This window comes from Phycomyces blakesleeanus (assembly GCF_001638985.1).
Source record: "Phycomyces blakesleeanus NRRL 1555(-) unplaced genomic scaffold PHYBLscaffold_17, whole genome shotgun sequence".
Classification (NCBI taxonomy): domain Eukaryota; kingdom Fungi; phylum Mucoromycota; class Mucoromycetes; order Mucorales; family Phycomycetaceae; genus Phycomyces; species Phycomyces blakesleeanus.
This window is the reverse complement of record NW_017265150.1, coordinates 280,029-296,646: the sequence shown is the minus strand read 5'-3', so window position 1 is coordinate 296,646 and position 16,618 is coordinate 280,029. Positions and strand designations below refer to the sequence as shown.

The 16,618-nt window shown below is 36.9% G+C and overlaps 7 protein-coding genes across 7 annotated transcripts; 3 read left to right on the top strand and 4 right to left on the bottom strand.

Annotated features, from left to right (window-relative positions):
* Positions 1–1,566: 1,566 nt before the first annotated feature.
* Positions 1,567–2,160, top strand: PHYBLDRAFT_148021 (hypothetical protein; the record flags this gene model as incomplete). The annotated part of the gene is made up of 1 exon (XM_018431993.1): positions 1,567–2,160. The coding sequence occupies one exon, from the start codon at positions 1,567–1,569 to the stop codon at positions 2,158–2,160; it is 594 nt and encodes a 197-aa protein (XP_018288838.1).
* Positions 2,161–2,244: 84 nt separating this feature from the next.
* PHYBLDRAFT_155871 (hypothetical protein) lies at positions 2,245–4,493 on the bottom strand (the record flags this gene model as incomplete). Its single annotated transcript, XM_018433448.1, has 6 exons — positions 2,245–2,637; positions 2,763–3,475; positions 3,563–3,808; positions 3,916–3,946; positions 4,172–4,204; positions 4,353–4,493. 6 exons carry the CDS (start codon positions 4,491–4,493, stop codon positions 2,245–2,247), a joined length of 1,557 nt encoding a protein of 518 aa, XP_018288837.1.
* A 286-nt stretch (positions 4,494–4,779) lies between these two features.
* On the bottom strand, positions 4,780–5,785 carry PHYBLDRAFT_64126 (hypothetical protein; the record flags this gene model as incomplete). The annotated part of the gene is made up of 2 exons (XM_018441236.1): positions 4,780–4,809; positions 5,015–5,785. The coding sequence occupies 2 exons, from the start codon at positions 5,783–5,785 to the stop codon at positions 4,780–4,782; spliced, it is 801 nt and encodes a 266-aa protein (XP_018288836.1).
* A 3,841-nt stretch (positions 5,786–9,626) lies between these two features.
* PHYBLDRAFT_170882 (hypothetical protein) lies at positions 9,627–10,108 on the bottom strand (the record flags this gene model as incomplete). The annotated part of the gene is made up of 2 exons (XM_018436443.1): positions 9,627–9,923; positions 10,052–10,108. The coding sequence occupies 2 exons, from the start codon at positions 10,106–10,108 to the stop codon at positions 9,627–9,629; spliced, it is 354 nt and encodes a 117-aa protein (XP_018288835.1).
* Positions 10,109–10,339: 231 nt separating this feature from the next.
* PHYBLDRAFT_64128 (hypothetical protein) lies at positions 10,340–11,825 on the top strand (the record flags this gene model as incomplete). The annotated part of the gene is made up of 7 exons (XM_018441237.1): positions 10,340–10,468; positions 10,594–10,742; positions 10,885–11,028; positions 11,097–11,358; positions 11,453–11,536; positions 11,601–11,707; positions 11,783–11,825. 7 exons carry the CDS (start codon positions 10,340–10,342, stop codon positions 11,823–11,825), a joined length of 918 nt encoding a protein of 305 aa, XP_018288834.1.
* Positions 11,826–12,861: 1,036 nt separating this feature from the next.
* On the bottom strand, positions 12,862–13,986 carry PHYBLDRAFT_64129 (hypothetical protein; the record flags this gene model as incomplete). Its single annotated transcript, XM_018441238.1, has 2 exons — positions 12,862–13,120; positions 13,256–13,986. 2 exons carry the CDS (start codon positions 13,984–13,986, stop codon positions 12,862–12,864), a joined length of 990 nt encoding a protein of 329 aa, XP_018288833.1.
* Positions 13,987–14,129: 143 nt separating this feature from the next.
* PHYBLDRAFT_187838 (hypothetical protein) lies at positions 14,130–16,287 on the top strand. The gene is made up of 6 exons (XM_018439429.1): positions 14,130–14,292; positions 14,390–14,719; positions 14,838–15,170; positions 15,316–15,538; positions 15,651–15,746; positions 15,836–16,287. Exons 1-6 carry the CDS (start codon positions 14,136–14,138, stop codon positions 16,056–16,058), a joined length of 1,362 nt encoding a protein of 453 aa, XP_018288832.1. The 5' UTR covers positions 14,130–14,135; the 3' UTR covers positions 16,059–16,287.
* Positions 16,288–16,618: the final 331 nt, after the last annotated feature.

Sequence of the window (16,618 nt, the reverse complement as noted above, 5' to 3'; positions counted from 1 at the left end):
ATTCGAATGTACCAATAAATCGAACCTCGGTGCCACTCTCAATGAAATCGACTTTTCCAGCTCTCAAGTTGGATCATCGCTCATAGAGCTGGCGGTCATGAAACTCTATGTACCAAATATTAAACCAAGACAAAACATAAGGCTGGCTGTTTAAGAGAAAGCGCACTCCGCCATTGGTCTAGGCTCCTTCCTTACGAAGAATGCACCTAGCACGTTTGTGTTTTGTCATGCCATTTCAACAAGCTAAATCTGCGAATAATGGATATTAAGCTTGTAAATAAAATAATAGTCCATTCTTGCCCTCAAAGAAATATACGTATCTTCCTCTATTAGACACTAGTGGTGCTGGGATCATTGAGTATCTGGCTGCTGCCATTTCTTTGGCTGCAAGTAGAAAAATATTTATTATAATTTATCTATAATATAATCAGTTACTTTTCTACAGAGTATGGTCACTTGGAACTCTGAAGTTATCCAGCTAATGATACAGTATGTGTTGTTTTCTTGACAAGATATTGAATTTGATTTATCAGGTTATTTAGCTTTATTAAACAAAGTACAAGGACCAACTCGTGTGATGTATATTACTCTTTAAATCAATAGGATATTATATGTTAATAATCAAGTACTATAGTACTCTGAGCGAGTACATATAATAATAGTAGTAGTAGTAATATGGCCTTGATTCGGTGATAATATAGATCTTATAATTCAGAGCAAATATAACAGCTTCTTGACCTTGTCACTAAGGGAGGACTCTGAGCAAGAAAGGTTGGAATGATGGCCAATATTGCTGAGAGAACAGCCCAGGATTATGTGGAGTTTTATAGAGACGAAGAAAAGTGTTTGTCTGGTTTAAGAAAGACTCGAATCAAGTGCCACATGAAGTTCGAGCCACAAACATACCAGACTTTCTCTGGTAGACAAGGGAGTTCATTAATTTAGGATTTCCTCAAAAATTGGACCGATTTCTTCTTCTTTTCTCTCTGGTCTTCACAAACATCTAGTCCAGCACGTATCATTAACACGCAAAAAAAAATTGGAACGAGTTTCAACTGCAAGAGAAGCTCACAATTATAGAATTATCTCTTTATTTTTTTTTATTTTACTCGCTAAAACCAGGTCGCCTATTAGTTTTCTTGTTTAAATATAGCATATAAAAATAAATAAAATCTGGTGATTTTTTTTCTCATACATATTTGTTGCCTTTCTTGCTTGCTGTCTTGCATGTCAAAAAATTTGGCATAAAAAAAAATCACCTTATTTCAAACACCTTACTTTGTGTCTTTAGTATAGCGGACGTTTTATGCTAATTATTTAAACACAGTCAGTGCACACAGAAAGAAAGAAAAAAAGAACAGAATATTATTTTCTTCACTGACCGGTAAAATTATTTCATGCGTACTCTGTCGGAGTATTAAAAGATAAAAGAATGATTTCATCGCTCACAAAAAAAAAAGTTATCTCAACGCGTTTGGATTCCTTTTACTCTTTTTCATATTTATCTTTTTTATCTTCTTTATCTTGCCAAGTAATATACGCCTCTAAACCTACAATAGAATTACAATGTCTCGCAATATATTTATCCGTGCGTTCTCTGGAGTGATTCCCTTGACAGCACCTTATCAGCGACCAATCTCTTCTCGCTTGACTTTCATTCCACGAACACGCTTCATGACGACCAAAGCCTCTTCATCTATGCCTAAACATACATCTAAATCTACACCTACGCCTATGCCTACGCCTACGCCTACGCCTTCAGCTTCAGTGTCGTCTTCGTCTTCACCTTCTCCTCCCCAGGGAAAAATAAAGCAGTTTACGAAGAAATATGGTCCAATGGGCGTAAGCGTCTATTTTGCACTCAGTGTAATAGATCTCAGCCTCACAATGGCCGTAATCAGTGTCAAGGGAGCCGACCAAGCAAAGCAGGCTGAGGAATGGGTACTTCAGAAAGTAAAAGGGTGGTTGGGAATGTCGCACACTCCTTCCAAGATAGAGAAGGGGGAGCCTTCGTTTGGGTCTCTGTTTGTGATTGCCTATGGAATTCATAAAACAATCCTGTTGCCCATCCGTCTATCTCTCACTGCAGCCATTACACCCATAGTAGCAAAGCGATTCAAACAGTGGGGATTACAGAAAGCAAGCAAGCAAGTTAAATAGAAAAGAAGTAGATATTTGGACAATACAATAAATTCAAATTTTAGAATTCCTAAAAAAAAAAGAAAAGAAAAAGAAAAATAACAATCAAGTTCGAGTTGCTCTTGTTTCAAATGGAAGCAAGACAACACATAATCCCACCAGTCCAAAGCCAACAACGCTGATGTGGAGTGGCAATGTAACCCAGAATGTGTACAGCCAACCCGAGGCAAGAGGACTCAGAATACCTGCGATTCTACCCAGTCCAGAAGCAGTCCCTACAGCAGTTCCGCGCACACTGGTATCGAATACTTCGGGAGTATAACCATAAATGACGGCGTACAAGAGAGTTGCCAGAAATGAAACTGTCGAAGAAGACAATACCATTGTCAGGTGCGAGTCAATAATTGAAAATATAAAGAGTGCAAATGCGGAGCCAAATGCGGACAGAGCCATTGTTCCCTTTCTACCCAGCCTAGTTTCAATCATATACGAAGCCACCTATAAATACAGTTCACAAAAAAATTCAAATGAAATGAAATTCACATTCATAAAAATATAAATACATACAGATGTACATATTTGTGTGCAGATTAGATTTGATAAGAATAGTAAAAAGATCTTACAAGTGAACCAGGAACACCCGCGATAGAGTAAACCATGTAGTCCCAATAGACACTCTTGCGAGAAGATGGGGTTTTCTCAAACCCAAGGGTCTCGAGGTACTTGGGCAGGAATACGTTGAACATTGTATAGGCCATTGATGTCAAGGTCCAGATCCCAAAAACCAACAGAGTCGTCCGTCTCCACTTGGGAACAAATAATTGTCGCCAGTTGTTGGACAATGATTCGCTGGCTGGAGATAGCGATTCTGCAGCCGAGATCACATCGTCCCCATCTTCATCCAAGAAAGCTTGCTCTTCTTCTGGGATCGATTGGGGTTGAGAAACAGGCCGGGCCGGAAGATCTCTGGCAGTGATCCTGACATCTTCACCATTGATTCTTGCGATGTTCTCTAGCACGATGATCGTCTCCTTTGTTCTGTACTGGCTCATCAGGAACTTTGGTGTCTCGGGCAACTTTAGCCAAAAGGTGCGCACAAACGACATCAAGAGGGTAAGCACGCCTATGGTCAGCAAGACAAGGCGCCATCCGTAGTTCTGGTTAGCAAGGTCACAGTCAGGGATCATGGTGTCAGCTGTTGGCTCAGGGCAGCTGGTGCTAGGTAAGATGATGTATCCGATTATTGAGGCTGTAACTGCCCCAAACGAGAAGAAGACGGACATGAATGTCAAGAGATAGTGCTGCTCCTTTGGTAAGAACTCGAGATAAAGTGCACCTGCATTTATTTATTTATTTATTTATTTATTTTTATGAGCGAGGTTTGGATAATACAAATCTTATGTCTAACAAGGACTTTTCTTACCATCTGTTGGCATATTTCCACCCACGCCAAATCCAACAAAGAATAACATGAGACACAGACTCCAGAAGCTAAACGATGCGCTCGAAAGGATCCCAAAGAAAGATGTTATCGCGAGTGTCATGGTATAGGGTGTCTTTCTGCCACGAGCGTCTGAATAAGTCCCCCAGAAGAATGCGCCTCCCATCATTCCGGTGAATAGTGAGCTCGATAGTACGCCAATCCATTTATCAGAAATAGAAAAGTGTTCTATTCCATATGTTTAGCTTTAGTAGTCTATCAAACGCCCTTGTTTATTCTATTCATCTAAAGAAGATCTAGCTACTAGCCAATTAGCCAATATCAATATCATTAACCTTGTACTCTTGGAAGTATAATTGCCACTGCCTAAGTGGATCCACATGAAAGCTCCCCATCAGATTTATGAAATATGTGTGTGTATGTATTTTATGGTTTAATTCTAAAGAGATGTGCTTTTTATATCTGTACCTGTAACCACATCTATTAAAGTTTAATAGGCTTTGTTTGTTAAAAAAAAACGTAAAAAAAAAGGAAATACTAGCTTTGCAAATCACAATACAAAGCGCAAAGCGCAAAAGCGCGAAAGCTTACATTATCAGCCAGCCATCCAAACCCACACAGAATCTATAGATATCAAAAATAATATATTATTATATGTAAAATTAACTTTCTTCTTCTCCTGCAACATCTCTGAATACACATTCTTATGATATTAGTCATCCAAATATATATATTTAAAAAAAAATCAAAATCAAAGCCAAAGTGTTGTTACCAGTAACTTCTTTTGGAAACGACCATAACCAACTTTAGTCAATAGACCATCAATAATTTGCTCATGGCTCTTTCCGTTGTGCATGAGATTCTGGTCATCATGATCAAAGTCATCGCCATTGACTTGGTGGAATGATGTCATGATGAAACAAAGAAATAAAAAATATATATATATATCAAAAAAAAGGTCTTGTTTTCAATGCCAGGTTTATAAAAAAAAAAGAAAGAAAGAAAGTAAGAAAGGGCTCTCGATATGGCTTAGGCTATTCGGTTAGGTTTTGTTTTTTTTTTCTTCTTGTTTTGATTGTCATTAATATTGGTATTACTATTGTTATTCAAGTGAGAAGAAAAGGCTATAGTATTTCTATGTGCAGATGCGCAGAAAATACAATAATGATAAGAAGATGATGTAGAGATGTTGTATGTATTTATGGCATATTATGAAGCCCATCAAGATTCTATTCAAAAAGAAAGAAAGCAAAGACTCTATCATGGTACATGCTATAATAGTAGTGCTAATAATAATAATGATAATGATACTAATTGTACGTAGCTGTTGTAAAACTATAATTAGGTAAGAATTACAGTAGACAGAAAGAAGATGAAAATAATGTATATATATATATATATATATTTAAAGGCTTTTGATTAACACAATCTCACTTGGCTTGTACTAGACTTCAGCTGAACAGCGCGTGTGAGAGTGGCCAGCTGGATGGTCATGCCCATGGGAGTAATATACCGCTCATTATTATTGCTATTATTTGTAGAAGGCTTCTTTTGTGGTTGGGTCTTGGCTTGCTGAAGGATAAGCGAGAGCCGAAAGGTAGGGGAAGTGGCAACGGAATAAAAGAGTTTCCAGGGCGAGGCCACGAATGTCTTTTGTTTGAACCCTAACCACGATTTAACAGTCATCTCATGAACTCCACACGTCCGGATACTCATTCGACGCTGCTTTCTGTCGACACAGTAGGTGAGAGAGTCATTTGCCTTTGGACTCAAGTCTAAGAGAGACAAAGTCCGAACCACAGGGGCTGCGATAGTGGAGCTGCTCTTGTATCGCCGTGCAGGGGTCATCGAAGACGTCGTAAAGGTAGCTCTGGATGTGTGTTGATCGAGACCGCTGAATCTGTGGACCGCTCTCCATTGGCCATGGCCTTCCTGATCAATAAGAGTTACCAGCTGGATGTGCGGCAATGCATAGTGCTCAAGTGCATAGAATGCAAGCTGTCTAAACCGACGCGAGATCTGAACGAGTCCATAGAGGGTGTGGAAATCAAGATATTCAAACACACGCAGCAAAATCTCGTCCGGAAGACAGTCTAAAGTGGGAGCCGCATTAAGGGCCTGTCTAGTCACAGAAGCAGATGTTGGCGAGCCGGTCTTCTTCCATTGTCGGGCAAATATACTCTTGAGTTGTTTTGCCCAGCTCATTGTTTATGTGTGTAGGATTTACGAGAGAGAAGGAGAATAGAGGAAAGGCGTCTTTGAACGTTTGGAGGGCATTTGATACGAACAAAAAAAATTAGATATAGAGATGCATTCTAGAGCTCATATTTTGAGGATATAAAAAGACATAGTTGTTATCTGGAAGGGGTATCTTACAAAATGCTACACAGCGTCACAAATATAGGAGGTGTCAATGTCATTCTTGATTATCTTTTTTTATTATTATTATTATATATTGTTTGCTCTTGTGTACCAATCGTTCTTGGAAACGGCTTGGAAGACGACGTAGAGTTTTGTTTTTTAGAATCTCTTGTTAGTATACCTATACAATGAAGAACGATTGTTAAAAACAAAGGCTGTGAGGCCAACCTAAGAGCTATAAAGAACATAAGATGTTGTAATTGTGTTATTCAAAGAGGTTATATAGACTTTCTGTGATTTAATATGATAGTTCAAGTCTCATTTTTATTTAATTTTTAATAAGCTATACATAAGAAATGAGATATAGGGCCAATAGATATATGTTTTAGCTCAACTAATTGTGCTTATTCTTCTTTTTTCCAAGGCTTTGAGATAATAAAAAAAAAGATAAATGGCTTATAGAGCTTGATATTAAAATTGTACATTTTTTCTTAAATTTTACCAGAGTCTCTTACAAGAGAAAAGTGATATTGTGCTTCTTTCCTTCCAAGAGATAGAGATGCAAAATGAAATACACCTAATTACAGTATAATTACTGTCACATAGCACCCTGCTTTATTTTAATCCAATAATAAAGTACCCTGCAGTAAGCTCTTACATAGTATTTCTATAATATGGAATGAAGGGTATATATACATATATATTTAATATCAATAGCAAATTATTCAAACATTTAAGAAGAAGAAAAGTTATAGTTTTTATCTCATATATGGTTTGTAATAAGAAAATTATACAAATACGATCAAAGTATCTTGTAAAAAGAGAGCCTTTCAGCGCAAGGACAATAAGCTTTATAGACTTGCACGGCTAAGCACAAATTCTTGCAGTGCAAGACATTTATATATGATGTTTGAACATCAACAACAAGTTGTTTGTTTTAGCAGCTTATGAAAATAGGACAAAAAAAACTATGGTATATTGTAGTATCAAGGAAGCATATTATTTGCGCGAAACCTTATGCTGGATATTGACAAATGATATCTAGCAACGGTCCATGCGAGGAATTCCCTCAATTCTCATGCCTCGACAAATGTATCTTAATCCCCCTCACAAAAACAAAAACCTAAAAAGAAAGAAAGAAAAGATCGGAATTTCAGGGGTGTTGCGTTTTCTACAGCCGCATGTAAGGTAGCTCCTATCCATACCTTTTTATATCTATGTATATACTCATCACCAAATAGTAATAATAATAATATAAGATATAACTATAGTTTTGAGTATCCTTTATAGTTCCCATTGCTAGTATAGCATTATAATTCTAAATGATACTTTGGAAGAAAGAAGCTCGAATTATCGTCCTTGTTTCAAAGAAAAGTCTGAAGTAATAAGTTGTATACATTGGGGTCAATTCCAACTATTGGAGCCTTTTAATAGCTTGGCAGTAGCTTGATAAAAGTCAACAATCCTGTAACATTTGGGATTTCAAAAAGAAAAATCAAATAATTAATGCCCTTGAACCAGGTTAATGTTGTGTATAGAGCAAAGTCTAGTGGATAAGACCAATGGCAGAATAAAGTGATATTTATCTCTAGTTTGAGAAACAAAAAAAAGAGAGAATTTGTCTTTTGCATTATTTTTGATAGATTAATACAATACACTCAATAGAATGCTACATCAGTAAACTTGAGACCAGGAAGAGAATGATTGGTTACGTCTTTTATACTCTTGCAATCACTATGCAGAAACAGACTATTTGATTTCATGATGAGATTCCAATCAGGAGATTAACATGCTAAATTATGCCATCTTTTTCATCTGTTTTTTCTTTTCTTTTGTTATTTATTCAATATTATTTTACTGAATATTTCTGACACAATAAGCGTACCAAGTACGACTGTGAACAATTAGCAATCCCTAATGACCACTTGAATATTAATTCACAAAAAGATACACTAATCATGTAAATAACTCGTGTTACATGATGAATCGGAGGTTACTATTTAACTCATCATGTTCAACCATTCTACACACATCTTGTACTTGTTTTCATATTTTTGTGTTGAAAGAAAAAGGCATTTCAGTGGCTTCCCATATAGCTTTATCCAGCTTGATTGCTAGAAGATATAATCCTAAAAGAAGAACAAGAAGATTTTGAGAATCTTTTGTGCTTATACTACATGGTCTTATAGACAAGTCGAAAACTTGTATAGTATCTGTTTTTAAGTTGGATGATCTATTATCCTTTTTTTCTTTTTAATAGCTTACTGAGACAATATTGATAGTAAGAACATTTGGCAGTCAGACACTTTCACTTGAACCACACCACTCTACCTGAGATTGCGTCAAGGGTTATTTATGAGAAACAGTATATTTGCGGCACTTAAACAGTAGGAGTAGCTCTTTCACATTCATTTTTTTTTTGTACATTTTTATCATACACACAATTTCATAGGAAGGCAAAAAATAAAAAAAAAGACAACGTTTCGCTTTCAATACAATTAATTACTAATTCACTATTTTTCTTTGTTTTTTTTTTTGGCAATAAACTTACCGTATATTTTAATCGAATGGAATTACGTCTTTATTTAAAATTAAAAGCCCTTGCTGTTTATCTCAAGAATTGTACGTAGTTTAGTTGGTTCATCAAAAGAAAAGAGTTTCAAATCTCTTTACAAGTAAATCCACTACTTGTTCCAGAGATACAGATTTTGGTGTCCTACACCCACATAAATTGATTAGACAATTTTATGAGTATCATGCAAATTTCATTCGTTCATTGTTTTTCTTTCTATAAAACAAAGAAAAGGCTGGTAGGATATTCTTGTAATTGTTTCATCAACGTTGAATAATACGCGGATATGTACTCTACTTTCTTGCAATTGGAACCGTCCTTTTCTTGTTCTTTTTTGTTTGGACATTTTGAAAGCATCTTTAAATAAATAAAAATAAATTGAGGCTTTTAGAGCCAATATCTTGGGCTTGCAAAAAATAAAATAAATAAATAAAAGCTGTTACAATGAACATAATTATCCAAGGAGGTTTTGAATCTGTGATACCACGACAGTCATTTAAAGAAAAGAAAAGAAATAATAATAATAAGGATTGTTCGTGTCTCTTTGAGCCTCCTTGGAAATCGCAACCTAACCTCACCAAGATCAACAAACGGCATTACACCTTTTATAGCCCACGACTCACACAAACACACCTACATAAAATAAGATCGGCTGGATATTGGAGATTCATCGAGTAATACCAATTGGCCTTTTATTATCATCTATATACATAAATTGGTACTGATCTTTAAAGTCATATAGAAAATTAATGCCACTCTTCTCGGCTTATATACATACTCACAATCATACATTTAGCACAAGACAGAATCTATTGCTTGTCAACTAACAAAGCGAGTTTTGTATATTGATATACAGATAATCGGTCGATTGTATTTTCATTATTTTCTTTATTTGTATTCTTAAGAAAATAAATAGATGTATTTATATACATTCATTACGGTCAGAAATAAGGAGGTGTCCCATTCAATATGAACGAGAAGGTTTGCTCAATTCAGTCCTTCTGTATTTATTCTCCCTTGCTAACAAAAAAAAACACAGGATGCCACTGCCTGCAATGGTTCTATCTTTCTTATAAGAAAATAACTTTTTTCTTTCTTTCTTTCTTTAGGGATTTAAATAAGACATGATCCCCATCTTTCCATTGGTGCTCTATAGACAGGTGTCATTCCAGAGCAAATTGGAGCATCAAATCGATTTTCAGTCTTGACGACAGACGCCGTGTAACCTCCTACAGAGGCATCGTAGTGTGCCAGGGTCATACCCAACGGAGGGGTGGTCGATCGAGGAGGAAGGTCCGATGGCGAGATACTAAAGGTCTGGTTGTCGCAAAGGTCCATCACATTGTCACCACACTCCTCCATAGTCACGGTAGTCTCCGATGGATGAACTCGCTTAGGACTTGGCGCGATCTAATAGAATAGAATAAATTTAAATATTATATATATATATATATATAAACCGAATTGGTTAACAAGAAAGAAAAAGAAAATACTAGTGCCAAAAGGTAACTGGTTAGATTCTTTTTTTTTCTCTTTACCTCTTCTTCTAGATTCTTGCGCTTCAATTGAGCTGGCAAATTGGTGTTTGTAGGCATATTGATGGTGTGGTTTGTGTGGAGAAATAAGAAGGACCTTATTGTTCATCTACATCTGGCTCCAAAAAGCTGGCTGTCTTTTATGGACAAAATATACAAACTCAGACACCCACGGTCACACTATGTGACGATGTTCTCTAGGCAATTAGCTCTTTTTTTTTTTTTCTTGAGGATATCTCTTTTTTTTTTTTTTATTGGGTCTGTCCTCAAAAAACAACAACAACATTAAGCATGCCAAAGTTAACTACCAAGCAGACCAAAAAACAAGAGAGTGGAGCCGACATGCGAGCATTTGGACCTCTGTTCAACAAAGATCTCGGTCAGCACATTCTCAAGAATCCTCTCGTAGCTCAGGGAATTGTAGACAAGGCAAGAAAGAACAAACATAAAACGACAAAGTAATGATTAAGCAAGAAACAAAAAACGTATTAACCAAAGAATTCTTTTTAATAAAAAAAATATTATATTTTATTTATAATAAATAGGCTGGTTTACTTGGATCGGATACTGTGCTTGAAGTTGGACCTGGTACTGGTAACTTGACCGTCCGTATTCTTGCTCAGTGTAAAAAAGTAGTCGCTGTTGAATTCGATCCCCGTATGGCTGCTGAACTCCAGAAGCGTGTAAATGGAACGTAAGTAAAGACGATGGATAAACACACCAAATTTTCGACAAGAAGTAAAAGGGAGAAAATGAATGGGCTTATTTCTCCTTCGGTACATTTTCTTTTGTTGGTAATTGAATTAATTGTAGTAAATCTTGCTTGCTTTACATAGACCCGATCAGAGAAAGCTTCACATTATGTTGGGCGATTTCATGAAGACTGAACTGCCATATTTCGACGTGTGCATCAGTAACACACCATACCAGATTTCCTCTCCTCTAGTCTTCAAGCTGTTGGAACACCGTCCCTTGTTCAGGTAAAAAAAAACATTTGTTTAAATATTTAAACAAAGAATATGGTTGGGATTCTTATTCTTTGTTATAGATGTGCAGTACTCATGTTCCAGCGTGAATTTGCTCTACGTCTGATTGCAAAGCCCGGAGATACCCTTTATTGTCGATTGACTGTAAATGTACAGCTGTATGCAAAGGTGGATCATATTATGAAAGTAGGAAAGAACAACTTTAGACCTCCTCCTCAAGTCGAGTCTTCTGTTGTCCGCCTTGAACCCAAAAACCCTCCTCCTCCTGTTGATTCCAAGGAGTTTGATGGTTTGTTGCGTATTGCGTTTGTAAGAAAACACAAGGTAAATAAATAATTATATATATAATAGGGTGCTATTCTGAAAACAAGAAGAAGCAGAGAAACTAATATTATAAAAAAATTGTTACATGGATTAGCATTTGGTGGCCAATTTTAAGCAGACAACCGTACTTCACATGTTGAAACAAAACTACAACACATATTGCTCCGCTCACAATATAGTAAGAACACACCGTATATTGATACACAGAAAGCATGATTGTTAACCATACAATGTGATTTTAGATGTTAGAAGATGACGTTGATATCAAGGACAAAGTTGTTGAAATTCTTGAGTCTATTGGTATGGCAGAGAAGCGTGCAGCCAACTGCGATATGGACGATTTCTTAAAGTAAGACAAAATTTTGATTTCTTTATGACTATAAAATAAGTGATCATTAACATCTTTATTTCTTTGCTTTAATAGGATTCTTCTCACTTTCAACAATGCCAACATTCATTTCTCATAAAAAAAATCAATCTTCATCTTTATATTCTTTTCCACCTATCTCCCTTGTACTTTTTTTTTCTGTCATACATTAATACACACGCACACACGCACATCTTCTATACATTGTACAAAAAACTCTTTTGTATTTTAAATTTTACCTTATTTTATTTTACTGTTGCCAAAAAAAAAAGCCAAAACACAATTGGATCCGAGTAAGAGTAAGAGTAAAGAAGTAATGTGTATTTAATGCAGGTTTTTATGATGAACTTGTCGTCAAGGGCTTTAATTGAGCTTTTTTTTTTAAAGAAATATATATGTTGATGATATAATATGATGAAACAGAAGCATTTGGTAAAAAAAAATTAATATCTTTAAATAAATAAATTACAGCAAAATTATTATCAGTCATTAACTAAAGAAGAAGAAGAAGAATGTCCATTACTGAAGAAATCGCTTTTTTTTTTCTTATATAAATCTTATTTGCATAAAATGCCTATTTTACAAGTCCTACCTTCACAAGGTCTATTAATATAAAAATGTGATACTGTAAATGTTGGGTTTTTCTAAATTTTTTTTTTGGGAATTTTGATTTGATTTTATAATATTATATATACACAAATTCCAACATTTCAATAGAAGAAAAAAACAAGTGGGAAATATGAAGTCATACACGATTTTTTTGAATGATTTCTTTTTGAGCAAATCTAATTCATCCTATAAAAATCGTTCAATTGAAGTTTGAATCTTTAGTTTTTGGCTTACACTCTCTAGTTCTTCTTTAATCCCGTGTCAATTATCAACCAATACTATATAATTTCAATTATACTCCTTGATGTCAGTTCACAAGAAAACAAGGAATAAGATACCAAAGTCAGAATTATATATTAAGTGTACTGTATATTTATATTTTATGTGTGTGCGTAGTATGTGCGTGTGTGTGTGTTTGTATATATATATTTGTGTGTGACGATGTAGTAGAGAATGGACAAAATGACGTTTGTGTATGCGGTGTGATTTGGATGGGTTGTGTTTAGCTGGCTGACTGGCTTAACTTGCTAGCTACCTTGCATGCCTTCCATTCTCGGGCTTGCATAGGTAGATCGAAGCCCGGTTCCAAAGTCCATGTGGAGGTGAGAGCCAAAAGGCATACAGCCTTCGAGTGCAGCCTCTGAAAAGAGGTTACTAAATGTTTCTGTTGAATTTGTGTCGTTTTCTATCAGATGATTTGTCAGACGGCGCAGATGGTGCCATACTGTAGCCAATATCGCAGCAGATGTAGAGCTACCAGGAATTGAAGGGTGGTGGGTTGGAATGCTAAACCGATAAAGATGTTTGTGATAAGCTTTCAAATCATACGTATTTACAAAATCAATCATAGCACAGCATAACATAGCATAGCACAGCATATCATAGTATATGCCTTGCTTTTCTTTTTCTTTTTCTTTTTACCTGTCGAGGTTGCGATGCTTCCGTCGTGTAAATTTGATGTCATCATTATCTTGAGTACTCTTGGAACACTCGCTTTCAGATAACCCTTGAGGGAGAATTAGTGCAGAATGCAAACTCTGGATCTTCTCTTTTCCTTCTTCTACTTCTGCTTCTACTTCTGCTTCTGTTTCTGCTTCTGCTTCTGCTTCTGCTTCTGCTTGTGGTTGGCTCGCAAATGAAGGTGGGGCGATACCACCATTTGGTAAAAGGATGTTTGGCATAGAGGGTGAATTGGGTTCAAAATCGTCTTCATAAGTTGCCCATGTGGCTGGTTGGGGAGAGTGTAGAATACGACGGACTACCCGTGCAAATGCGATAGGTGAATCAGAGTCGAGTTGGGAATCAGAGTCGTCCAGGAACGTGCCTGTGCCATCATGGACAGGCAGATTGGCGAAAACAGGCACAAACGTAAGAGCATTAGGAATGTCGATATCAGATATAGATTCAGTATCCGAAGGTCTAAATGAAGAAAATGATTCTGGTTCGGATGGTTCGAGAGAAGGTGATACGGCTTCAGGCGAGGGATGTGAACGGGGAGAGGATGGCAATGCAGAACTGATGACATGCCAATCATTGTCAGATTCAGAAAGGGTGGACGATCGGGTTAGCTCCCGTGTGCGTTGAGAAACAACTGGCTCGTCAGAAGAGAGACGGGACCGGCGAGGTTGTCGATGTTGTTGTACAAAAGCCATTGGGAGAGAAGAAAGAGCATGAACTTGTGAGCAAGAGAGAGATAACGCACTTTTAAAGATGTTTGTGACTGCTTGAGTAGCATGAATTAGCCCTTTCTGATCCCGTCCCGCCCATTCTAATCTTCTTTTTCCTTTTTCTCCTGACGATAATGACCTATCAGCCACCCGCCCCTGGAGACAAGATAATCATTGTTGGTGGAGGGTGCTTTGGTCTTTCTACAGCCTATGCCCTCTCGCTCAAGGGAATATATGACGTGTGGGTGTATGATCGCCAGACCATTCCAGCTCCCGATGCTGCTTCTACAGGTTTGGTATATTCACAAGATATTGTGTGATTTAAGCAATTAAACACATAATTTGTATTTATTTATTTATTTATTTATTCTCTTTTGTTGGTTTTAAGATATAAACAAAATTGTTCGCATGGACTATGCCGACGACACTATTTATATGCACCTTGCAATCGAGGCTATTCAAATGTGGCATCAGTGGAACAAAGAGAGGGCAGACATGGGACTTGAGCCAGTCTTTCATCCCTCGGGTGTCCTTTTATTCTCCAGCAATGGAGAGTATTCTGATTTTGAGAAACAGAGTTTGAAGCACATTCGAGAAGCCGGCTATGGTCATGTGATAGAAGAACTAAAGAGTCCAGAAGAGATCATTGCACGCTATCCTTATTTTAAAGATGCTGTTGATAATGGATACAACATTGCCTATCTCAACAAAGAAGGAGGTAAGGGATATCGAAATGGGGCCCAACAAGGCGGATATACTAAATACATTACACAATAGGTAATAAATCATAGATCTCAATCAAATATCTAAATCTAAAATCTCATTTTGTTTGCAAGGCTGGTGTAACTCCGCCGAAGCTGTCAAACATTTGTATGGCAAATGTGTGGCCAACGGTGTTAAATTTGTCCAAGGTGCTAAAGGAGAGCTTGCTCAAGTTCACTGTGATCCCACACAGCCAAAGAAGGTCATTGGCATCCAGACAAAGGATGGCTTGATTCATTATGCTGACCGTGTTGTCTTGGCAACCGGCTCCTGGACTGCCGGTCTAGTAGACATGTCCGACCAATTGGTTGCTTCTGGACAGGTTGTTGTTCATTTTAAACCTCCTCAGTCGTTAAGCAAACAGTTGAAGAATCAGCCAGTATGGTGTGCTGATCTTTCACGCACTGGTTAGTTACCGCTAGATGTAATGGCCACTTGATCGTTTGGCTATTTGACTTCAAACAAATAATGGTCTATTTGTTTTTTGTTTTTTGTTTTTTACTTGACCGGCAATAATGTTTCCTAACGATGACAATTGATGGCATTTGACAGGATACTATGGATTCCCGACCAATGGCGATGGAAAAGTCAAGGTTGGACGACACTTTAGCGGTTACCTTAATCCTCGTGAAGACGGCATCTCCATTCCTCGTACTCAACTTGCACATGTAACAGACACTATTCCAATCAAGGATCTTAGAGAAATGCGTGGGTTTTTGAATGAGTTTCTGCCCAGTACTTCCAGCCTTGACGTCAGCTATGCTCGTGTTTGCTGGTAAGTAAAAGAAAAAAGAAAAAAGAAAAAAGAAAAAAGAAAACAGGAGTCGCTCCGATTCAATTACTTGCTCTATTTTTCCTTTCTTTCTGACAGCCACACCTTGTAATAGGTACAGTGATTCCATAGACGGAAATTTTCTCGTTGCACCACACCCTGAATTCAGTAATCTTATAGTTGCCTCTGGTGACTCTGGTCATGGAATGAAGTAAGTTTTGTATACAGTATAACATCCATTGAAGTTGAAGCACTGCTGGTACGTAAAGATGCCACCAATCTGATAACATTTTTTTTTAGGTTTATTACAAACTTGGGATTCAAGATTTGCCATGTTATTGAAGGCATTGACTCTGAATATTCGCGCAGTTGGGCATGGCATCACCTTTCCAGTGAAAATGTGAGATTGGACGGACTTCGTGCAGATGTGGATCAGAGACGCGCGATCCTTATCGAACAAGACAACGAAGAGGCTAGGATGGCGCTTGCGGAGGAACTCTTGGCTGCAAAAGCACGTCTCTAATCGATTAAAGCATATGTATTTATAAAAGGGACTTTATAAACCTGTATATGTACATTACACAAAAATTATCTTTTATAGCATTTATTAGTTCAGGCTTTGTAAACTGAGGTTTAGTTCGAAATCGGGATGTGCTACAATCCTGGCCTTCGTTTTCCTGTATCTGTAGCGTATCTATATTTATATCAATTTACCCCCTTGCTCTTCTTCAAGACACGGGGATTAGCAAATGAAAGTATGTGCTGTGTGTATGTGTGTGTGTACGACACCGATTCAAGAGATAATATATATATATACACTCGTGTTGGGAAATTCAATTTTTTTGGGGGGTGTTGTTACAATACCTTTGATGCCAATCAATCCTTAATAAAATGACCAGAAAGTAAGGAGGCTCAGAAAAAAAAGAAGAAAACTAGCTACTTGTAGAAGCACCTTGTACATTAAAGATAAAGCGATGAACAAGATAGGCTATTATTGCCCTTTGTACTGTTGTATTCATTGTTTTGTTTTTAGATATATAAATATATTTTATAATCAAACAACCAATTAATTTCTGAACCGAG